The sequence below is a fragment of the Carettochelys insculpta genome, chromosome 23 (assembly GCF_033958435.1).
Source record: "Carettochelys insculpta isolate YL-2023 chromosome 23, ASM3395843v1, whole genome shotgun sequence".
NCBI classification, from domain to species: Eukaryota; Metazoa; Chordata; order Testudines; family Carettochelyidae; genus Carettochelys; species Carettochelys insculpta.
This window is the reverse complement of record NC_134159.1, coordinates 17340702-17366728: the sequence shown is the minus strand read 5'-3', so window position 1 is coordinate 17366728 and position 26027 is coordinate 17340702. Positions and strand designations below refer to the sequence as shown.

The 26027-nt window shown below is 39.0% G+C and overlaps 1 protein-coding gene across 4 annotated transcripts in view; it reads right to left on the bottom strand.

Moving 5' to 3' along the window:
• The window catches only part of PRKCZ (protein kinase C zeta), a 221751-nt gene that overhangs the window by 137132 nt on the left and 58592 nt on the right, over nucleotides 1-26027 (bottom strand). For all 4 annotated transcript variants that reach the window (XM_074975651.1, XM_074975650.1, XM_074975653.1 and 1 more), the window contains 2 exons: nucleotides 22730-22819; nucleotides 17500-17550 (listed from right to left, as the gene is read on the bottom strand). In XM_074975651.1, the coding sequence (XP_074831752.1) occupies nucleotides 17500-17550; nucleotides 22730-22819 (141 nt within the window). The remainder of the gene's footprint in view (nucleotides 1-17499; nucleotides 17551-22729; nucleotides 22820-26027) is intronic.

Here is a 26027-nt window from a genome sequence, read left to right as displayed (position 1 = left end):
AATTTGAAAAATTAATAGTTAAAGTTACATGGGACCTTAAAAAAAAAAAAAAAAAAAAAAAGACTAAAAGTACTTGATTTCCGAATACACTGTCCAGCAGAAAGTTTTGAGAAAGTCCATCGGAGATTTTCACATTCAAAATGAAGCCCACCTAAGGAAGTGAGGAAACAGATTGATAGAGCCAGACAGGTACCCAGAAGCCACCTGCTATAAGACAGACCTCACAAGGAAAAGAAGAGAACACCACTGACCATCACATACAGCCCTCACCTAAGGCCTCTCCAGAGTATCAGTGATTTGCAACCCATCCTGAACAATGATCTTTCACTCTTTCAGACCTTGGGAGCCAGGCCTGTCCTTGCCTATAAACAGCCTGCCAACCTTAAACAAATCCTCACCAGCCACTACAAATCACAAACCAGTGACTCTAGGCCTGGAACCAGCCCCTGCAACAGTCCTCACTGCCAACTCTGCTCACCTATCTACACCAGTGACATCATCACAGGTCCTAACACCAACTATACCATCAGCGGCTCCTTTACCTGCACATCTACTAATATAAGATATGCCATCATGTGCCAGCAATGCCCCACTGCAATTTACATTGGCCAAACTGGACAGTCTCTACATAAAAGAATAAATGGACATAAAGCAGACATCAGGAATGGTAATGTACAGAAGCCTGTGGGGGAACACTTCAATCTCCCTGGACATTCAGTGGCAGATTTCCTTTTCAGGAATGAGGCTTTATGGCTCATTTAAGGTGGAAATAAAATATTTTGCCTACAGAAAAGTTGGAAACATAAGTGTTTTAAGAGAGCTAGTACAGAACCATGATTTGTTGGAGAACAACAAGAAGTCTTGTGGCACCTTATAGAGTAAGAGATATTTACTATAAGGTGCCACAAGACTTCTTGTTGTTCTCCAACAAATCATGGTTCTGTACTAGCTCTCTTAAAACACTTATGTTTCCAACTTTTCTGTAGGCAAAATATTTTATTTCCACCTTAAATGAGCCATAAAGCCTCATTCCTGAAAAGGAAATTGCACTACAACTTTACAGAATTCTACAACTTTCTGACCAGATTAACTTCGGAGGGGTGTGGGAGGAGGGGAGGGGAGGAGAAATCATGTTTCTCAAAAAGAGAACAGGATTGCAAGCTTTATTGATAAAAACAATTATTTGATTGGCTGGTCAGAACTGAAAACTTTCTAAGAGGCCATAAAGTACTTGTATTTCCTGATGATCCTTGTATAATTAAGCCTCAAAGAAATGGTCTTATCTGTATAAATTAGAATATGAAGAACATGCTATTAGGCTTACAGTTGTGAACATTTTTAAAAACACAGGCCATATCATGCTATCCATTTTTCAGCAGAATTACAAGTGAAATGTGTGCAAATACCGCTAAAAAACTGATGGTACAACATATTGTGAAATGTGGGTCTGTGACCCAGATCAAGTCAGATGTTTATACAGAATGATTATTAATGTTAAGTTATTTAATATTTTCTGCTCTTTGGGGCTGGAAACTATTGCAAAACCTAAAAGCTGATCAAGGATCCATACTTTGGACAATTGGTTTATATATGGTTTTTGATACAAGCCAATACTTTGTCAAGACCAGAGATGGACAATCAGGAATCATGCGCTTGCCGTATGAGTGGCCCTTTCTCACCTCAGTGGAGTGCAGCAGCCCAAGGCCCACTATGGTTCCACCTATGGCCTGATGACCCCGCTGTTTGACCCCTACAAACTTCTTGCACACCAGGGCAAAAGAGCCCTGCACTTCCCACACCTCCTTCCTACCTCCCAGCACTTTCAGAGAATCTGTAAATCATCCAATTCATACTCCATCTCACTCCTCCCATTCCCCTCCAGAATGCAGACAGAGCCCAAATCACGCGATTCATGGCTTTTCTAAAAATCCTGGGAGGGAGGCACAGGAAATGGAGGCTTTGGTACCCTGGTGTGCGAGAGGTGCACTGGGATTGGGTGACAGCAAGGAGTCTGCAGGCAGAGTACCTGTGGGCCGTATGCAGTCCATGGGCCACAGGTTGCCCATCAGTGGTCTACGTAATCAATTTACATTTTTAATTTGTAGAGCACCTAGAGCAATGTAAAAAAAATAGCTATCATGGGCTGTTTGTGCTTATTTTTCTACGTTACTTTGATATTTTAAATGACTGGTTGACTTTATATTAAACTTGTTTTTGTCACTAAACTTCAGCTACAGAGGTTTCTCAAGTTTTAAAGGACAATTTTTTTCCATATGAACCCACCCCAGGGATTGAGGTCAGCTGAGGAGGCTCTGCTCGCTGTTTCCCCACTTAGGGAGATAAGATTAACATTAACATGGAGCAGGGTGCTCTCAGCCTTTGCTCCCAGGCTGCGGAATTCTCTTCCCTGGGAGCACATGGCACCAATATTTACATGGTTTTGGCTGCAGGTTAAATTCACCCTTTTTACTCAGACTTTTATTGGTGTTTGAGTTTGTGTGTGATCTTCCTTTTGAGATGTTTTAGTAGGTTTTATGTCCTTTTGGAGTTTTGTATTTCTAATATTTTTTTTGAAAAATTGTAAGCCACCTTCAATATTTGAAATAGGAGAGGTGGGATAATATTTTAAATAAAAATAAATAAATAAAATAAAAGTTGCATACAAATTCCATGTTCTCACTATAATTGTGTGAAAAATATTGAAAGAATTGAAAAGATGGACTTGCATTGTGGACTCCTATTTCCTGCAGATTTAAAAAGTTTTGTTACGGTGCTCAAATATTCTTCTAGGGATGCGTCTAACATGATGAAATTAAGAACCAGATAGACAACTGTGCCAAGAAATGGCTTTAGATTACTTGGATGTTAACTCTACCAAAGTAAGTCGCTTATGTGTCTGTTGTTGCCCCTAAATTAGCCTACTGTGGTTCAAAGACTTTAAATAGCGTTCTTAAATAAGACTTACCCCAGCTTGCTCATGCCAAAAACTACATAGGCAATAACCAGAGGAAATGTAACGTATTTTCTGTGCATTATGCTGGTAAGCAAAAACGATTACTCTGTGAAGGATATAAGAGTATTTAAATACAGAAGTCCTCTCCCACTGCAGTAAGCAGAAACAGAATTGGTAACACATCAGCAAATGAACAAGCATGCCCTCACCTTCCAACCAATGCTTTTAATGATCCTCCTCGCTCCGGCCAAAGAAGGTTAATACCATTCCGGAGTGAATTAACAGGAGGGTTGCATTTAAGATGTGGGAGGTAATTTTTCTGCTGTAGTGTCACTGAGACTTCAGCTGGAAAACTATGTACAGTTCTGGGCACCCAATATTAAGAAAAATATTGGCAAACTGAAGCGAAACCAGAGAAGAGCAACAAAAATGATAAAGGACTAGAAAACCTGACCTATAAGGGAAGGCTGAAAAACTGGGCAGGTTTAGTCTCAGAAGAAAGACTGGTGGCACATTTGAAGATTAAGGGCTGCTGTAAAGAGGAGTGTGGTCACCCATTCTTCATGTCCACTGAGGGCAGGACAAGAATTTACTAGTAAGGAAGATTTAGGTTGGATATTAGGAAAACCTTTCTAATTATAAAGATAGTTAAGCATTGGAATAGGCTTCCTATCACTGGACATTTTGAAGAACAGGTTATGTCAGGGGTGAGCCAATTTATATACAACAATCTTCAAAATATTGAGAGTCAGGGTATGCCTTGTGAGGCTTGGGACTTCAGCCCAGCGAGGCTTGTCAGCCTGAAGCTTCGGCTGTGCACGGTTCCTGTGCAGGGTCTTGGTGCTTCAGCCCCACTGCTCCAGCACGCAACGAGACCCTCCCTCCCTGCTGGGCAGAATCAAGAAGTGATGCCTTTGGGAAGGGAAGAAATGTAGGGTCATGTCCCACTCCACTGATTTTTTGCATGGGGTTGCTAGCCCCATTCAATAACATGGTGCAACTAGACATATTCCCTTCATGGCAGCTGCTATATCTGGCAATCTGGGAGCTGTGACCCTGGGGAAAGGCAATGGCAAAAATCTCAGAGTTGCAGTGAGAAACGCTGCTTCTCTCCATGGGGTTTTTGGCCACTCCTGAGTTACGCAAATGTGTAACAGGGTCTGTACTAGATGACCTCCTCCGTCCCTTCCACACCTTCTGTGATTATTTTGCTGCTTAAAAATGTGATAATTAGCCTATGTATTTGATCTTTGCAGCTATGTCATGCTGAAAGTTTGTGTCAGGTAACTCATGTAATCTGAATACAGGATGCCATGCACAACAGAAGAGAATCTAGAATAACCAACCATAATTATTGTTGCTACACCAATAATCAGGAAAAACTACCTTTAAAAGACTTAGTTGAAATTAAAACTTGGTTTGTACAAGCATTCATTCAGCTGTTGCATTTTTATTAGGTTTCCTGTTCATGTCAGACAGGAGACTAGAAGCCATTCAATCCTGACCTGCACACTTCTAACTTTAACTACATTGCTCAAAGTACCTCAGCATGTTACCCAATTCTAATATTTGTAAAATGTTTTGAAGAACAAGAACCCTATTAAAGCACTTCATAGTCAAATGACACAGTTACAGCTCTTCTGTAACTGCTCAGCAATTTTACAAGCTTTATTCAACATATCCACAGAGAATTTTGGAGTAAATGGTTGATGGGGATGACACATGGGTTCTATTAGTAAATTTAATGCTGCCACCCACTCAATTTAAGTCTTATTATATTGAAGAAGTATCAAATCCTGACCTAAGGAAGTGCTCGGTCAAGAACTGTTTCTGATGGTTTCTCAGATCTGCTTTCAGCCCACTTCATTATGGAATCATCTGTACCTCTTACCCTCCTTGCAGATCAGAAGGTGTAGCAAGTAGCAAGCTTCTCCCCTGCCCCACTATCTCAAAATTTTGAGTCAATGTGAAGATTTAAAACTCACAAAATTACATCTATAATGTAATACAATGTTTCTCATACTTTTTTAAAAATGACTCCCCTTCCATCCAAATTCACTAAAATGAAACCAGGTGCACTACCCCAGCAGCCTCACTATATGTTGTTAGATAACTAGATCTCTTAATGTGTGTGCATTCTGTGCTCCCCATATACATTTTAGAAATCCTACAGAGAGATTCATAATGCAGTGGTTCCTCTCCATTAAAAGTATTTAAGAAAGACCAGTGAAGTAGTTAACAATATCTACATTTAAAATCTCATCACTTGCACCTAATCTTGAAATGAATGGGAAAGTTCAGAGGTGTTGTTTCAAGCTCTGAACACTCAAGTGGACATTTCTGTATCAGTTACACTTGCTTCAAATTTTGAAGATTTTCTTCAGAATCACAGACTAGATGTTTTTAAATTAAACCAGAAAAACTGGAGAACAAAGATTTGCCTGTACCTGCCCCAATCCCAGTTAGTCAAAGGACATAAATCAATTTTCACAGAAGTGTGGGTCAAGAACATTGCACCATTTAACATAATATTATTGTTTGCACAACATTGTACAAACAAACGAGGATTGTACTAAACTCTCATAGTATTATTATTAAACATTTCGTTACCCCCAGCAAAAATACAAACACAAACATACATGGATGTAAAGTATTACTTCTGGAATCCAAGAGACATGAATCAGGTATTTCTGTGGTCAAAATCAGTCTTCTCAGCATTCCAACTCCCTTCACTTCAAATAACTACTTTAACTTGGTTAGTTAAGTCCTAGACTAAAAGAATAATTTCCCTAACCTCTTAAATCTGGCAAATACACGTGTTTAACTATTTTAGATCAACATCTCGATACTTCTGAATGTTGTTCACTGCTTTGACATGCCTACAATTAATTTCTTGCTAAAGGATTAAATGCTATACAAGTCTTAGCTGGCAGCAGATTCTTTAATGGTCAGTCATTTGCAGCAAACTCTCAATCTACCACTTCACTTCTGCTATGTTTTCTGCGTACAATTAGACAGGCCCTGAATCCCAGTTTTTAATTTATACACTGATGCATACATGCACAGAGAGCAATGTAATATTGGCCTTTGTGCTTGAAAGACCCTGTTCTCACCCATAAACCTCTGGATGTTCCTTTGGCATAATGCAAAATGTTATTGATATCTAAAAACACATTAATGGGATAGATAGCTTTAAAAAAAAAAAAAGACCTTCAAACAAACAAGATATCCTTTGACAACTAACCTTGAAATTGTCATTTGAGGGATGATTATACAAATCTCTTTACAAACATTTAAAGCAAACAAAAAATGCTCCAATGTGTCTTACAGGTTTGCAAGATGTCTGTTGTGGCCAGTGAGTCACCCAACACATTCTTGTCACTGTAATCAACGTTGTTAATAAATCCTTCCAACCAAAATGAATATCTAGATTTAAAGAGACTGCTATATTCCTTTATGGATGGAATGGTTTTGGAAAGACAAGTGATAAGATGGGGAAACTGAATTCAGAGAGACTTAGGAGGGACATGGTTTATAAAGCTATGGGACACATCCATATGTTAAGAAAGCAGAGAGAGAAAATGAGAAAGAAGCCAAACCATCCACTTGAGCCCTTAAACTAATTTCACTGAAGATTCCCTTATTCAAAATACATTTTGGTTTACGACTGATGGGCCAAAATCTACACAACTGGTAAATATATACCATTATCAACCAAAGGAAAAAGATAAATAAAATAAAATAAAAATATGTGCTTTGAAATCTCACACCTACATGTTCATTAAAAACCATAAGACTTTCTTTTATTTCCTCATTGAATGTTTCAGATTTAATAAAAATCATGAAGCAATTTTGGAATTAATTCTCTCCATATAAATAAGGAACTTAAACCACTATTCTTGTTAAGATTTACCTGCAGCAATTTGTATTTCAATTTCTCATAATTTACATCAACTGTAGGCAATTAAAAAGCATGTGACACACATTAGGAGGATGTAGGTAGAGATTTCAGATGTTCTTGAGAAACTATGACAAAGCTCTTTTCAAATACTGAACAAATGCATATTTTACGAGAAAAACAGTTTAGTTTTCCCCTCCTGCCAGTTTCATCAATACAGAGATTTTTTTTTAAAATTAGTTTCAAAACAGATCAATTACCCAGTGCAATCCAAGCTATGTCTTCAGAGTTGTCTCTATGGTCGCAATAGTTCCTTTCTTCATTGGGGGATGGGATTGGTTCACGTGCTCTGAATAACCTAATCATTGCTGCCAATACAGTAACAAATGAAGGGAAAAAGCTATCCTTGTAAGCTAGCACAATATTTACAGGCCACACAACTGTCCCAATAAGCCTTTTATAGCTATTTTGTTGTGACAGAACATATAGGAAAATTCCCTGTACAGATTTACAATAAATTCAAAAGCCAAGTTAATAATTAGATGAATGAAATACCTCATTCAGCCCTAAGACAATTTTCAAGAGAGAGTATGGAAAAGGAATAACTAAACAAAAAGCTAACACCAAAAGAATTGAGCAAATAAACAAAGAACAACAAACATCCATGCCAATCTAGTGATTAAAAAATGGAAGTTCAAAAAAGACCACCATTGGCATTAAACACACACTACAAATCGTCGATCATGGTAATACCATAAGGACCAAAATACCACTGCATAAATATGTTATAACGTATTAGAAGCTTTCATCAAAATGATTCATCCCTTTCATTGCTCTACTGAGTGGAAAAACAATGGCATGTGAAATCATTAAAATCTATTTAGTATTAACTATCCAATGTCAAGCTACATTTTTATGAAAGATAATATTGATTTATTCAGATGTAGCAATGCAAAAGAAATAAAGTGTACCAGCACATTTCTTCCTGTAATATTACACACACAGAATGCTCTAACTGAAAACAAATATTTCATTATTCAATAACAATCTAAATCAATTCACTATATTACAAAATAAAAAGGCCTTTGAAAATGATGCTCTGAAGATATAAATCTTTAAATTAGCAATCTTACAACAAATAGGCCCTAAACACATACCATCAGGCTTCTTTGGATACATTTCCTTCATTAACCTCCCTTATTTTCAGCAGCATCACACTGACTGCATACCCTTGTCTTCTGTTCTCCTAAAAATCACCCCAAAAATCCAAGTCTTTTCACTCCAATTTTGTCAACATTTCTCAGCACTCTTTCAACCACATCCCTCCACACTCAGAGGCACCAGTGATATCTGTATTTGTAACAATCTATGGTTGCAAAGGAGGACTGTAGAAAAAGCAACTACACGATAACCGAAATGCTGACTTCTATTATCTACTGCACCACATGCATACACATACTGCACCAATGGCTTCAATTCATAACAGCAATGCCAATGAAGGGACATAAAATCTATAAAAAAAGACATGCATTACTCACTGGGTTTTATTCTTTTGCTTCCTCAGCATGTAATTCTTTATGCTTTACAATGCAGTAGACAGAAAATGAAACAATTTTCCCTTTCCCGTTTTTTTCCCCCACTGATGCCGCTGTTTGAATACCACTAGACACCAGGACAATAGGCAGGATCAGCCTGAACATTAAGAGCAAATATTTAATGAAAGATTGGTTATCCTGTTCTCTCCCTCTCACATCTCTGCCTCATGTATCCAGGCACGGGTGGTACTGGCTCCCTTGGGAGGCTGTAGCTAGCAGCTGAGGCATAAACTAAAACATGGCATGGACATCAAGGAACTGATGCAGAATTTTTTATTTATTTATTTGTGACAATAAAACTCAACTCTGACAAAGAGCTCTCTGAAAGATATAAATGAGCGAGAACACAGTGGAAGATAATACACTCTTGTGTTACACAACACAAAGAAATGCCAAAAATGAAAATAGTGCCATATAACTGACTCAGTAAAGACAAAAAATGGGACTACAGAGTGATAAGACTGCCTCTCAAACTTCACCTTAGGCAGAACAGGTCTGTAGCTTGTGGGCAAAAATAAATGCATATACCCACAAATTTTACAATACATAACATTGAATCTAAAAGAAGAGAAAACCGACCAAAAAAATTAAAATAGATTTACACATTCTTGAAACACCTAAGGAAAGAGGTTACATTCAGGGTCTCAGAAGACATAGAAGCTGTTTCAAAATTCCTGCCACCTCATCCATGTAACAACACTGCCATTCTAATTTATATGAAAGCAAGTACCTGTCCTGCAAGGGTAAAAGGTACTGTGATACCAACAGCTGCTGTACATAAGGAGCAAAGAAGTCAGGTATGAAGGAAAATCCAAGATGACAGACAATGTGGGGGGTTATAAGTAGTTCAGGAGCTAGACAACTGTATGTACCCTATTTTACATTAGAATGATACTGCCCGGAAAAAGATAGCTTCTTCAAAACTTACACATGAGAAAATCTTTGATTAAGGTTTCCTCCCTCCACCACCTCAAGAATTGTCTGTTCAAATACAGGGTAAAACAGAATTCAATAACTTTTCCATGAACACTGTACTTGTAGTGTAAAGAAATGGATGCAAACAGTACGGCATTTAAGTCACGTTCTTCATGTCAAGTTTTGTTCACTGGGACAACCTTTAATACATCCCATTTTTCATGAATTCCAAGGAGATTGGAATCATATTACTATATTTTAACATACCATAAAACACCATAAAAATACAAAACCACAAAAATATTTTGTGCAATCTCCTTCAAACAGACTATCTTTAGCATTAGCTGGAATGGGCAAAAATGAATTTTTAAACCAAAAACTCACAAGATATCAAATCCACTTCAAAACATCAAAGAACACTGTAAATATGTACTTCATGACCTAAGAGGAATGACACAGAGCAAATTGCTAAAAATGGGATGGATTTGGAAATTCAACTGATTGTTCTTCACATGCTCCATTCCAAAGTGTCCATAGTTTAGCACAAATTGTGAAACACAGTTTGCAAAGAGAGATTGTTAATATAAGTGGCAGCCTATTTTAATTTAGTGGAGAATTTGGGGTTTTGTTTTTTTGCTTTGTGCAAGTGATTTGAGAAACAAAAGTAAAAATCTGTTTATATTTAAGCAATATGGCATGCTGTAAAAACCAAAGTAAAAAAAGCATTTAAGAGAATACCAGAAAGATACAACGTAAGATAAACAAAAACAAAAAAAGCAACAATTAGAATACTAAAAAAATCCAATAGCTTTATATTCCAATTTTTCTTATGCCACATTTTCCATGCAGTAAAACTAACATACAAATGTAAATTCATGTTTTACTATGGATTATATTAAGCATCGTTTTAAGATGGTGCAAAAAGAAACAACACTCAGAGTAACCCACTTTTACAACACAGCCTTAAAAAAAAAGAAAAATCAAAATCATCACTATCAGTTGCAACTTCCGGCATAATTGCATGACGACAGTACACTTGCAGCTAACAGGCAAGACTCCTGAACACATCCATTTATGCTGTATTAGTGTCAATACCATCTAGTATCTTGATACTGTAACAATATGGAAATAGTCAAAATTAGTCCACAAAGCCAGGTATCTGCAGATCCTGTAACTGCAAGACACCACGTGTACAAATTCACTTATCACATCTTTCAAAACCTGACCGCAAATCCCTTACAAAGCACATCCTAGTAAACAAACTTTTGATTGTTTCAAAGGTGTGATTCAACAAGACTACTGAAACTGCACAAGAATGGACACTCTACATACCAACAAGGAAATAGGTCAACTAAATTATAGATCTCTACAGATTAATTTAGTTTATAATATAGAGCAGTCCAACCAGGACATCTATGAATTACTGCTGAAATATTCAATGTCCTAAAAAACATCCAAGTTATTTTAAACTGAGATCCTCTTAAATTGGAACATATCCCTGACATGCAATTTAATATTTGCACATGCTTCAGTTCTACTTTCTCCCTCAAGGTGTTCAATCAGATTAAACCACCTCTCTCTCTACAGTTATTAAAATATTAACCCAGTATTACTGTGATTTGGAAGACCTGCTAGAAACACAATGCCTCACATTACACTGGGGATGGATTAGGTGACTCCAAGGATATCACTGGTCTGAGACTAGCACAAATCAAAAAGTTACCATCTATTGGCTGTTCAATGACCTAACACAATGAATTGATGCTGTCAAGTCAAATTCTTACTAGACAAGGTGTCCACATCTCAAAAAACATTAACCCAACTGCCACTCTCAAAAGTCAACAAGAAACCAAAGACTGAAAAAATACAAAAAGCATATAACCTTCACATCTCTAGAGGTCACACCTCCAAGACAGAGTTAGTTTCAAATCCACACACCTATGCATCACCTGTTCTGTGGACAGATTTCAGTAACCTTTCACAAGCACTCAAAGACCAAATGCAGCGCTTCTCCGGCATGATCCTACAGACTCCTTGCCAGGATAAGTGATGCGCAGTTACATACAGAAGGAAAACAAAAGAAAAAGAAAACCTAAGATTTATTAGGTGTAAAACAGAGTCAGGACTGCCCCAGCCCACAGACTGCAGCAGCCTCTCTGAAAATCAGCTGTCTTTGGAGGTTGGAAGAAATCTTCTCTCTAGCATTAGCACAGTGCTCCACCTAGCTTACTCTGGCCAGAGATAGAGCAGGACTGGATTTGAGCCTAAATTCATTCACAACAAAAAGAACAAGCAGTCCTGTAGCACCTTAAAGACTAACAATTTTGTTCATTAAGTAATGAGTTTCCATGGGTAAAACCCATTTCAGGTGCTACAGGACTGTGTTTTTTTCTGTGAAGCTTCAGACTAACACAGCTACCCCTCTGAGACTAACAAGAAGTCTTGTGGCACCTTATAGACTAACAGATATTTTGGAGCATAAGCTTTCGTGGGCAAAGACCCATCTGATGAAGCGGGTCTTTGCCCACGAAAGCTTATGCTCCAAAATATCTGTTAGTCTATAAGGTGCCATAAGACTTCTTGCTGTTCTCGAAGCTACAGACTAACACTCTTTGCTACTTGTCACACTCAGACTATTTGTCATTCACAACAGTAGTCTCTTCAGCCTATTCTTCTGAGTCACATTGATATAGGAGTTAATCGTAAACTGAAATTCAAAAAGTATGAAAAAATGGTAGTAGGCAATTCTCTGCAAAGTAACTATGCAGAAATGTAATTGCAATTGCTCGTATTTATTGTGTTTCAGTGACTATGTCAACATTTGTTCTGCCTATGAGTTTCAAGTATGGTTTTTTAACTACATCTCCCAGCCTTGCAAACTTACGTCTATAATACAACAGTTGATTGGAAGGAGCAATTCCCAGCTCAAGGAGACATGTACACACTAGATCATGTGCCAGAAACAGCACAGCTGCAACAGCACAAGTGGCACTTCAGGTGAAGCACCCAAGAATAATTCCCTCTGACTTCCTGCATTTGTATTTGGACAGCTAGCCAGGGACCCATGATGTTGTAGCCATACTCACTTATAGCATGCTAGCTTCATGCAAGCTAGCACTCCTAATGTCTATTTAAGCTAGGAATCCCACCTCACAGCTTCTGTGTAACATACCATTAGTTTGGGATCTGAAAAATCAAGCTGAACTCTCAGGTTCATACAACAATAAAGATTATGTAATCAAAATTCTATTACACTGATGATGTACCATCAAGAACAGAATCCAACTCTTTCCTTTTCATACCTGAACTAGATCTGCGGTGCTTATAGCAGACAGACATTAACGTGACTAGACACAAGGAACAGACCTGTAAAACTCGTTGCCTGAGGATACTATGAAGGCCAAAACTGTAAAAGGATTTAAAAAAAAAAAAGATTCACAGACAATAGGTCCATCAATAGCTATTAACCAGGACAGGCAAGGATGGTATCCCTAGCCTCTGTCTGTCAGAAGCTGGGAACGATCACTTGATGATTGCCTATTCTGTTCATTCTCTTAAGCACTTCACACTGACCACTGATTGAAGACAGAACACTTCAGCTCAATGGACTTTTGGTCTGACCCAATATGGCCATTTTTAAGTTCTTAATTTTTTCTCAAAAATGCCTTTTGCTACACAGTTGTATGCAGTTGTATTTAGCCATGCCCAAGTTATTAGAAAAAGAACTCTGAAGAAGTGCTCTGTGCAACTCAAAAATTTGTCTCTCACCAACAAAAGTTGGCCCAGAAAGACATTACCTCACCCACCTTCTAGCTTTAATTTTTACATTGTGATTTTTCAGCTCACAATCACTTTACGTTTGTTTAAATTCTCCCCTGATGTTCTTCTCTGTAGGTAACTATCTCTTCCCCAGGTTAGTTAAGATAACATATTACTTAGTGTTATCTTACTTTAGTTTTAAACATACATAAGATTGTTTGCCCCTAATCTGGATTGGCACATCTTGGAATTTCTTAACTGTGCTCTCAAAATGTTTTTCTACAAATAACTTACATGTTGAATTTGCAAACTTCATGATTGTCTAGAACAATTTAAAACTCAAATAAGCTCACTAGGTTTCAGCTGACTATCTGTACTAATAGAACAATAACTGGTTGGCACTTCATTTTCAGGGCAGCTGATGGTACACAAATCAGTGGGCTATGAAAAAGGAATGCACTTGAGAAATATGTATCTTTGAGTTAATACACTTCTGAGTACTGGTTTTTGAGAGCTGATGAGGAACAATCTGAAGCAGAAAGAGTAATGTGATCTGCTCAAGGTCACAGAACAGTCCAATAGCACAGCTGTGAATCTGCCCCAACATTGCTAAATACCAGCCCTTAGTCAACGCTGCACTGGCATTTTTGTACTGAGGTGCTGAGTGGGTATTTTGCAAAATATTTTTAAAAAAGCATGAAAAAAAATTCATTGAAGAGTGTTTGTCAGGTGAGGAGATTTACCTGCTCTTAGGTCTGTCCCAAAACATGTAGAAGTCTATTAAAAGTCCTTCAATTGATTTAACTGGACTCCGGATCTGGCAACAATTAGATTTTAACTCGATTATATTCCAGTTCCTTGCTTCTTTACTATAATGCCTATTAAACTATTGGTATTATGAGTTTTATTTTATGCTCAAACTGAATTCTGAAAATCAGTGTCGTCTGCTTGCCCTGAGCTTACTTGTTTTTTGGGTAATGTGCAGCACAAGTCTGCATAATTCTATAATTTCAGCTTGCTCTTTATTCGAATTTTTATCACACTATGGCTGTGTCTACACTAGCCCCAAACTGAAATACATATTCAGCGCCTCATTAGCATGCCGGCAGCCGCGGCACTTCAAAATTGACGCAGCTCACCGCCACGCAGCTCCTTTTCGAAAGGATCCCGCCTACTTCAAAGTCCCCTTATTCCCATCTGCTCATAGGAATAAGGAGACTTCGAAATTGACATGGCTCACCGCCACGCAGCTCATCCTGACAAGGCTCCTTTTCGAAAGGACCCCGCCTACTTCGAAGTGCCGCAGCCTCCCGTGTGCTAATGAAGCGCTGAATATGTATTTCAGCGCTTCATTAGTAAACTTCGAAATGGCCATTTACATGGCCATTTTGAAGTTTGGGGCTAGGGTAGACATAGCCTATGTAATACAAATGAGGTATATTAGCTCACTAATCACATTGTTCACATCTTCCAATTGAGATGCTACTCAAGCCCAAAAAAACACTTTTAGGTGTTGAGGAAAGTCCCCTAAGTGAATGGTTTAGACAGACATGACTTGGCTTTTTTAAAATCAAATAACTGAATAGTAACAAATGAAAAAAATAAAAATTTGCTACTGGCAGCCCATTTAGAGATGACTACTTAAACTGGAAACAAAAGGCAGATCAGTAATGGCTGAAAAAAAATATTTACCTAAATCTCTGGTGCCAAATTCTGCCCTGGTTGGTAATGGTAGAGTGCAAGAGCTAATCAACTGCTGTCTAATCAATCACTGGCATTCTGAATGCAATCTCAGAAGCCAAGGATTGCATGTACGTGGATACTAATTCGCACACCAAATGATCGCTACAGATTGAACCTCTCTAATTCAGCACCATTGGGACATGACTGGAGCACAATAAGAAAATCTGCCAAACCACAGGAAGTCAATATTGTCTAGCAGCATTACCAACACTTCCATTGCTTGCTGGGCTCGTAGAAGACATCTAGGGTGAAATTAGAGCTAAACAGCAGCATAGTACCTGAAAGCCAGGAATGGTGGCTTTAAACAAACTTTATGGAACCACAGGAAACTTGGCCAGACTCACGGTAAGCAAATATCTGGATAACTAAAATCATGCCAGACTACAAATGTTGCCGGATGACAGTATGCCAAATTAAAGAGATTCATCCTGAACTAAAATAGGTTTGAGGTAAAGTAGCAAGACAATGAACAAAGCTTTTACTGCCACTGCCTACGCTGCAGCTGCACCTACATATAACAGACTCAGTCTCCAAGGCCATGGCTACATTAGCCCTCCCTTTCAGAAGTGGCATGTAAATTACAGCTGTTCAAAAATGCAAATGAATATTGAGCACGTTATTTGCATAATGGCAGCCATCCAAGCCCATCAAAAATGCTGATTTCAAACTAAAAATAGCCATGTAGCCAGGATTCCTTCGAAAGGGTGCCCCAATTTTGAAAGCATCCTTCCTCCCGAAAAAAAATTCTGAGCTGAAAAAATCACAATGTAAAAATTTCGAAGGAAACCCGGCTACATGACTATTTTTGGTTCGAAATCAACACTTTTCATGGGCCGGTTGGCCACCGTTATGCAAATGAAGTGATGTATATTCATATCAGCACCTCATTTGCATTTTCAAACAGCCATAATTTACATGCTCTTTCCAAAAGGGAGGGATAGCGTAACTACAGCCAGCTGTATATGTAAACCTGGTATCTTTCACAAGCACAAGGACCAATTTAGGAATGAAAAACCACTAAACCCACTTCAGAATAAATAATATCAAAATTATACAACTTGCGGCAAGAATAGCTCCTGGGCTACAAGCACATTATCTGGAGTGGTGCTTGAGTGGGGCAGATTGGAGCCCCACATGTGCTGAGCCAGCTGTGTGGTAGGGGGTGATCTGGGGCCACACCAGGATTGGGGCCAGGTCTGCAGGGGTTGGTGTTGGAGACAGGTCCACAGAGGTTGGAGGGGAGCCCCAGGTGTGCGGCTGGAGCCCCACCCCCAATGGGGGAGGTGAGCTGGATGCTGTAAGTCAATGTGTTTGTAAGTCAGGGACCACCTGTATTTATCTGTGAGAACAGAACTGTCCACATTATCTTACTCTTTGCCAACTGCATATCATCATATTTATGCACTTTTATGCCTATGGTTTTTTTTCAGTGAATCAGATTATGCTTTATAGTACTAAATTATGGAACAAGTCAAAAAAACCTCATTTTGCATTCCCATAAGTTTTCATTATTTGACTTATTCTGTCAGTCTGCATTTACAAACCAAATGTTTATGAATGGTCTTCCCTAATGTACTAGTTATCTACAGTGGTGGCCATTCGAGTCAACATTTGCCATCAGTGAGTTAACATTGATAACCGAGATACAGCATTATTTCCCTATACTTAAAGGCTATAGTTACACTAACAAGTTTTGCTGACAAAACACTGGCTTTGTCAACAAAACTGCTGGAATATCCCAACACAAAATGCACTGTGTTGACAGTTTGCTGGCAAAACTCAGCACTTTCGCCAACAGCATTCTGCCTCTCAACCATGAGGCATAATGCTGGTGTCAACAAATTCTGTCAACAAAAAAGCCGTGTGGATGTTCAGAGGTGGGGCGGTGGGCTTCTCTCAACAGACAGGGCATCCAGAACAATGCTGTGCTCTACTGATTGGTTTTCAGTGTGTGGCCACACACTGGTCAACAGAAGTTTAGTCTGGAAGTCTATTCCGACAGCGACTTCTGTCGTCAGATCATTGTAGCGTACCTGTATCTCAAGAAAACAAACTGCTGCACTTTATATAAAGATTTAAAAGATTACTAATACCCTGCAAATATTTAACTGAAGATAGCTCTACTTGCTACTCTCCAGTCATACAGTTTAGCATGTTTGATATTCTTCAGCATCACACAGACACCTATAAAATACTTCTGAAAAATTATCTATTCAGAATTAATCCCTGCTATCTAAGTTATAGACCTTGTTCTTCCAGATAAGAGGGAAGCTTTGACCTATTTACCAGTCAGTTGTAATTGCCTTTAGCTCTTAGATAATACAAAATTTGACTGCAATCAGGAGTGCCAACTGTACCAGTAAGTTAGTCTATTTGATCGCAAAGCTAATTTGTTTTAAAAAAATATATTTATCAGTTACTGGGAACTCAAATTAATTTTAGTTAATATTAAAATGCCACCAGAGACGACTTCATCTTTTTTATATTCTGAACAGTACTTACACAGGAAAATACAAATGTGCGACTAATTATATATCATAAGCTACATCAAATAAGCAAACATCTCTTACATGTATAAACAAAAATTTTTAAAATATAATATGAAGATCAAGGCCAAAAGATATTAAGGTACTCACTGTCTTCTCCTGGACATGGCATGCCTGGTTTCTCTGGAGTGCTGGGGAAAACTGCAAAAAAAAAAACAAAAAAAAAAACAAACCACATACACACACACACTTAGGACTGAAGTAATAAATTATTTTATCTAAAATAAAACTTCTGGGAAGTTTGGTATTTTCCACCCAACACTGCTCTGAGAAACAACTGGATAAGCAAGCTGCTCATTATGCCATGATCACAGAATCAAATAGTATAGCAACAACACAATACACTGTACATAGGGGAACTGATCTAAAGCCCACTGAAGTCAGTGGAAAGTCTCCCACTGACTTCTGTGGACTTTGGCTCAAACCCCTACCCAACACCTTCCATTTAAAAGATACCAAAGCAGTATGTAAACCTGAATGTTCGAGATAACTTCTTGGTACAAGTGCTGAAGGAACTGACCAGCGGCTGTATGCAATTTGACCTGCTGCTCGCAAAAAGGGAAGAACTAGTAGGAGAAATAGAAGTGGGAGGAAACCTGGGCTGCAGAGACCATGAGATTGTAGATTTCAGGATCTGGACAAAAGGAGGAAAGGTGAGCAGTAACATACCAACCTTTGATTTCAGAAGAGCAGACTTCGACTCCCTGAGAGAACGGATGAGCAGGATCCCTTGGGAAACGAAGATGAAGTTGAAAAGAGTTCAAGAGAAGTGGCAGTATTTTAAAAAAGTCTTACTGAAGGCACAGGAACAAACCATCCTGCTGTAAGAAATGCAAGCATAGTAGGCAACCAGCTTGGCTTAACGGGGAAACCTTTAGCTTAAACTCAAAAAGGATGCATACAAGAAATGGAAACATGGACAGTTGACTAAGGAGGAGTATAAACATACGGCTGGAGAATGCCGGGCAGTAATCCGGAAAGCAAAAGCACAATTGGAACTGCAGCTGGCAAGAGATGTGAAGAGTAACAAGAAGGGTTTCTACAGGCATGTTAACAATAAAAACGGGTTATCAGAGAAGATGTGGGGCCATTACTGGATGAGGGAGGTAACCTAGAGACACATGATGTAGGAAAAGCTGAAGTACTCAATGCATTTTTTGCCTCAGTCTTGACGGACAAAATCAACTTCCACAAGATGGTCCTAGACAATGCAGTATGGGAAGGTGGAGAGCAGCCATCTGTGGGGAAGGAACAAGTTCCGAGCTATCTAGAAAAACCAGATGTACACTAATCCATGGGTCTGGATAATGCACCCACGGCTACTGAGGGAATTGGCAGAGGTCATTGCTGAACCTTTGGCCATTATCTTTGAAGACTCTTGGAGATCGGGGGAGACACCAGAAGACTGGAAAAAGGCAAACATAGAGCCCATCTTTAAAAAAGGAAAGGATGACAATCCAGGGAACTATAGACCCATCAGCCTTACCTCAATCCCTGGGAAAATAATGGAGGGAATCCTCAAGGAATCCACTTTGGAGCACTTGGAAGAAGGGAAAGTGATCAAAAGTAGCCAACATGGATTCACCGGGGCAAGTCCTGCCTGACCAACCTGATTAGATTCTATGATGAGGTAACAAGCTCTGTGGACATGGGGAAGTCAGTGGACATGATATACCATGACTTCATCAAAGCTTTTGATACAGTCTCCCACAACATACTTGTCCATAAGTTAAGGAAACATGGCTTGGATCCTTGGACTATAAAAGGGATAGAAAGCTGGCTTGACGGTTGGGCACAACAGGTAGTGGTCAATGGCTCAATATTTGGATGGCGGTCGGGTTCAAGCGGAGTGCCGCAAGGCTCGGCTCTGGGGCTGGTGTTATTCAGCATCTTTATTAATGACCTGGATGAGGGACTGGACTGCACCCTTAGCAAGTTTGCAGATGACACACAACTAGGGGGAGAGGTAGATACGTTGGAGGGTAGAGAGAGAATCCAGAGTGACCTGGATAAACTGGAGGACTGGACCAAAAGAAATCTGATGCAGTTCAACAAGGAGAAGCGTAGAGTCCTGCACCTGCGGCGGAAGAATCCCGAGAATTGTTATAGGCTGGGGACCCACTGGCTCAGCAGCAGTACAACAGAAAGGGACCGAGGGGTTACGGTGGATGAAAGGCTGGATATGAGTAAACAGTGTACCCTTGTAGCCAAGAAGGCTAACGGCATACTAGGGTGCAGTAGGAGGAGCATTTTGAGCAGATCTAGAGAAGTAGTTATTCCCCTCTATTCGGCACTGGTGAGGCCACATCTGGAATACTGTGTCCAGTTTTGGGCCCCCCAGTATAAAAACAATGTGGATTTGCTGGAGCAGTTTCAGGGGAGGGTAACAAAAATGATTAAGGGGCTAGAGCACAAGACCTATGAGGATAGGCTGAGGGATTTGGGTTTGTTTAGTTTACAGAAGAGAAGACTTAGCGGTGATTTAATAGCAGCCTTCAACTTACTGAAGGGGAGCTCTAAAGAGGCGGTTGAGAAACTGTTCTCAGTGGTGTCAGATGGCAGAACAATGAGTAATGGTCTGAAGTTGAAGAGGGAAAGGTGTAGGTTAGATATTAGGAAAAACTACTTCACCAGGAGGGTGGTGAAGCATTGGAATGCATTGTCTAGAAAGGTGGTGGAGTCTCCATCCCTTGAAGTTTTTAAGTCCCAGTTTGACAAGGTCCTGGCTGAGATGACTTAGTGGGGATTAATCCTGCTTGAAGCAGGAGGCTGGACTAGATGACCTCCTGAGGTCCCTTCCAGACCCATGATTCTGTGAATTAATCTATTTAACACACTCATGAGATGATATAGCATTATCCCTGTTTTTGAGTTTGAGCGGAGACACAATAAACTGAAGTGATATGTCCTAGACTGAATAGGAAGCCCACAGGAGAGCTAGAGAAAGAATCTAGATTTCCCAGCTTCCAACATTATATTTTCACCACTGCTCCAAGGTCCTCTTGACTAAAATGAAGACCATAGAGTACATACTTAGTACAGTTGACTTAAGATTCCTGGAAAAAAAAGTACACAAGAATAATACATTGTTTACATTAAGAACATACCAATAAAAATCAGTTAATTTGCTCCACTATTTGTTTGCTGAATATATTTGCATTATCCATTTAGATAAGGTGAAAATCTCCTTGAAAAATTCAAGTTGACAAAAGCTTCTGTAATTAGTTCTTAAAATGGAAGCAAAACTATTTTATTAAAAACAAAAGTTGAAATAGAGACCTAATAGCAAATGATAACATTGCCCAGATAAACAGTCTGTAACAGAGTTATATTAAAGTGCCTGATGCTCTTTCTTGTGAGGGGCTTCCAGATTCAGCTACTTAGGATTCTTCCTGTATATCAGCCATTGTACTCCACAAACATGGAAGCATTTTGTTGATTCTTCATGTAGACCATAGTAATGTTTAAGTGTGCGTGTATCTTATTAACTGTGTTTCCCTAGACCTCCTGAAGGAAGTTACAGCCAGTGTGGACCTCCATTATGGCTGTAATCTGGGGGGCATGTCATGAATGGGTTACACTCAGGGGGAAGGGGAGCGTCTCTGTGGGAAGCAGCCAGGTGAGCTAATGGGGAAAGAAGTGCCTTTTTTTGAATGGAAACAGTTACAGGTGGAGGGGTCCTTGCCTTTTTTCTGCAACTGGAGCAGGGAAAGACCAATATGCTGAGAAATCCAATAAATATCCTGGCTAGATCCTAATCAGAGCACAGATGTGTACGTGAAAGGAACTGGTAGTTAGGCATGATCAGGTTATTTTTATTTTGGGTCTGGTGTGCAACTTTTCAGGCTAGTTGTTGTTGTCCCCCCGCCAGTACTCTAATTTCCAAGATGAATCCCAGGAAGTAATTCTTTGTGCTCTGACCTTGATGTTTTGAGCTGGTTTTAGTATACCCATCAACTAAGTATAGTTATTTACTTTCTTGGTATTTTTTCATCTTTTGTTTTGTAAATAAATTACTTTAATACATTGATTTGATTTCTGTGTCCTAGAGGAGTGTATGTGTATTTGCATGCCTGGAGCAAAAGGTCAGCAATCAGATTACAGCTTAACTTCTTTTCTCTGTTCCCAAACTCTCTCCTAAGTAAAGGGAAAAGCTTGGGTTACCCCACAGGGAGATACCCAAGTGTGTCTTCCTGGGATTTAAACCTGGGGAGCTTTCTCACTTGGTGGTGGCAGCACTATCCCCCAGGGTCAGAGAATCTGTAACCTTGGTGACTTTTTTTCTTTTTAAAAGCAGAGCCTATAAAGGCCAAGGTATTTTTAAGGTTTTTGCCAGCCCCCACTTTCTGCACTCAGTGTCAGAGTGGGGATCAGCCTTGTTATATCTATCTGTTATGTTAAATTCACTGAACTGAGCCCTTTGTAATAGTAAGTCTGTAAACAAATATTTCATGGGGGTTTATAAAGACACAAAAATCAACAACGCAAACTTCCTGAGAATTAAAACTTACTTCTCCAAATACATTTTTAAAAAATATGACACGTATCACTCAGGCAGAACCCTCCGAACAAAACCTGCAAATCAGACCCACACAGGCAGATTTTTGCACCTGTACAGAGTCCCTCTTGCTTAGATGGGGTTTTGTAGGGGATAGAAAAACATCTGTGCAGTTCTGATGGCAGGTAGGGAAGGCTAAGAAGCAAATTCAGAAATAAATCAACCAGTTAAGTCTCTTGCCGTTCAAAACCTACAAGTTATTCCATCCCAGACCTATTTCTCTCATGAATGGTTATAAATTTTTAAAAATTTAGATCTTAAAAAGTAATGAATGAATGGTTGATTTGTAGTTTCAGTGTCAGCCAATTTTTAAAATTTCATAACTACTGATATGGTTAAAAGGGCATTATTTTCAATTTATCTCATTTGCTGATTTTAGAAAAAAGCATACTACAGCATATTTAATTATTAAGGAGATGCCACCTTCACCGCTCTTTTATCTTTTTCCTCCTTCAGCCTTTAATTCATCATTATAGATTTACCAGGAATCCAAAAGAATGTATTTTTATATGAGAGCAGGAATCACATTTATAGCTACAGTAATTAGATTACAAAATTTACAAAGGATACCAGCCAACACAACTCATGACACAAAATGACTGCAAGAGTGATTTGGAAGAAATCAGCCCAAAGAACATTTAACACATATCCATGCTTTATACAGCGTTGAACCCCAGAGTATTTCTATTGCACTGGGCTCCTGAACAGCTCTATTCCTCACAAGAAAATTTAGATAAGATTCTAAAATCGCAGGATACTTGCCATGAATAATAAGCCCTTCTCCTCTCTGTTGACAATACAAACGGAAGGCTTCTTCCAGTTCCATCTGAGATGAGATAGTACATGGGTCACCTAGTAAGGGGAACAAACAAAGAAATATGCAAGCAAATTTATGAGTATGATATACTAAGCTTAGGATTTCAACTGATTAGTTAATAAAATTATCAGGATAATTTTCTCAAGGCCAAACAAAACAAATCATTTTTCCATGTTAATTCTTTTGACTTTAAAGACAAAAAAGCAGCAGTTGAGACAGTTATCTTAGGCTGATATGTAACAGAAAAAATAACTGAAAAAATAATATAAGTAAAATGATTAACTTGTACCCCTGCCATATGGTTTAAAGGGGGATCCAGAGATAAGGTTCATTATACCCAAATGTTTATTATGAAGGGTGTTATAACAACAAGGGTGTACTGTGATAAATATTAATTATGGTAGTATCAAAAAGCCAAAACTCAGGGCGGGGTACCCCTACTGCTAGATAGTAAACAAGCACAGAGATGTAGTAGTAGTAGCATCCTTCAGTCTATGTAGACTATGGATCGCGCCCTTCGTAGTTCCATTTGGGACTCTTAATCAAAGAGCTTACAATCCAAAGAAAGAGGCACAAAAGGTATTGAGGAATAAAAAGGCATATCTATGTCAATATAGTTAAAATTGGACCAACTGTTAATTACAGTACTGAAGGGGCAGCAGTTGACAAAAGAATTAGAGATGGAAATAGAAAGTGCTGGGGGGGGGGGGGGTCACACCTGCTTGGCCATGATCAGCTGGTAGCATGTTGGAGTCACCACACTAGAAGAAAGAATCTTAGGGTGCAATTTAAGGAAGATTAAGGTAGTGATTGTTCAGCATCAATGAGGAAGTTTTTCCTGTGCATGAAAGTGTAAGGGAGAAGCTGTGTGATGGATACTGAATGCTAGCACAGCAAAAGAGAGAGACAACTTTAAAAAAAGTCACTAGATCAGCAAAGCAGGACAGGCCTAAGTTATGAAGAGCTTTAAAATGGAAGATGAAGAAGCCATTTAAAGTTCTCTGACTTTCTCTACCAAACTGACTAGGAAAGAAAGAAATAGAAGTTGAACCTCTCGTCAGGCACCTCAATGGTGCTGAGCAAGAGAATATGAACGACGGGAGGTCAATATGTTCTAGCACATTACTCACATTTCCACTGCTTACTGGGTTCTTAGAAGTAAATTACAGCTAAATAACAGCACAGAAGACTAAGAGCCAGGACTGATGGCTGGGCTGTAAACAAACTTTATGGGACCAGCAGCGCAGTGCAAGGGGAGAAGGCCACACCCGTCGTAACTGGTCATCTGGCTACCTAATATCATGCCGGAAAAAGGAGTTTTCCGGATTAGACAGCTTCAACTTGTATCAACATCAGAGACTGGAGGGGAGCTATTTGTTACAGGAATTACACTGAATAGAAGAATAAGTCTGAATATAAGACCCAGCGCATACTTGCACAGGTACCTAGGAAACAGATATTTACCTCTAAACTGAGGCAACTTGCAAGTACTCAGGGATTTGTTACACTCATATTAATAGAAAAGGAATACAGAATTATCAGGGAGTAAATGTACCTTAAGATCAGGGTGAGTTAGTAGATAACAATTGGATGAAAAATTCAGGAATGTTAAGTCACACAAAAATACCTAATTAAAACAGAGGATATAAATAATATCCACACCCTAACCAACTGTCAAAAAAATGAAAACACAAAATCTTTTCCATATTAAGATAGCCACCCAAAATTTATATTTTAGATAAATGACTAAATAAATAAAGTAAATAAATAAAATAAAACTTCCAAAGACTACTTTTTAAACCATACAGGACTCTGTGGTAGTCAGTTCTCAGAAAAATTATTCTCAGAACCAAATATTAGCCAAAACCCTGAAACAGGACTTCAAAGAATCACAGAAATAGTCCATCTGACTGTATTCTTATAGATCATCTCATTGCAAAACTAGGATTATATCTTGCTGCATATTTTCTAGCATTTTCGTCTAGTCCAAGTTAAAAGTCTCATGCATTGAGGCTAGAATCATCCACTTGGTTACACTTCTTTCCCGCCCCCACCCCCAAAAGCTAATAGTTTCATTGAAATTCACTATTTGAAGTGTCCCCATATACCATGGAAACTGACCTGGGAGACTGTACATTGTACCAAAACAAAGGATTTTTTAAAGATGTAAATTGTGTAAAAAGGCTTTTCCAGGCTGAACATTAAAATATTCGTAGACAGACTAAAGCAGAATTGTAACATCAGATTAGATGACCATGACTCTCTATATTAATGTAAGGGTGAATATTAATTCATTCTGAAGTTGTGGGGATTTTGTCACCCATAATGCTCACAAAATCCATCTGGCTCTTAGGGAAGTTTTCACAGAACCAGACAATTCCTCTTCCTCCAGAGTGGCACATTCCAAGAGCAGCGCAAGCTAGGGCTATGTCTACACTACAACATAGGGTCAATTTTAAGGCACGTAGTTTGATTTTATAATGTCACTGTCTTCACTGAAAATACCATTAGGTCGATTTTAGGGCAACCTAAAGAAGCATGGGAATTTTGATTTTTTTTTTTTTTTTTTTTTGCAATGCTCCCTGGCCATTTAAGTTTCACGGGACCACTCTGCTGCACCATGTGGCTGGCAGGCTCTCCTGGCCTTCTCCACTCCTACCACTTTGCTGGCTTGATGAGGAGACACCAAGAAAGGATTTTTTCTACACACTGCACTTCACAGGATCACTCCCCAGCCAGCCTGCCATGCATTCACCAGAATCAAACCACACATTTTACAGTTTACACAGCTTTATTTTCAACTTGAGCCAACAATACCCTGTCCACATTACCATGTTCACAATGAAATGGTCTGGATAAGTAAGAGCTTCTGTTTTGCTGTGGTTGATTCACTGTCCTCCTTAAGCCAAAAGTGGTCGTGGGGGAAAAAAAAAGTTGCAGTGATTGTCAAACAGAGACCCATTCATTCAATGGGTAAGTACTCTGTGTCAATTTCTTCTAGATTTTGACCTTCCTTTTCTTCAGCAGGAAGCTTCAATGAGGGATACAAAGTTGCCATAATGAGGAAAAGATGCAAACAGGACTTTATCCTGCAGCAGCTGGAGAAGGCTGACAGCAGAGCCACAGTTAACCAAAAGCTGACAGTGCAGCGGCAGCAGAGCGTCCTGCAGTCCCATGAAAGCGTGCTCCAGTCATGAAATCGGAGTTGAAAGATGTCCTGACAGCTGTCACAGAGCAAACCAA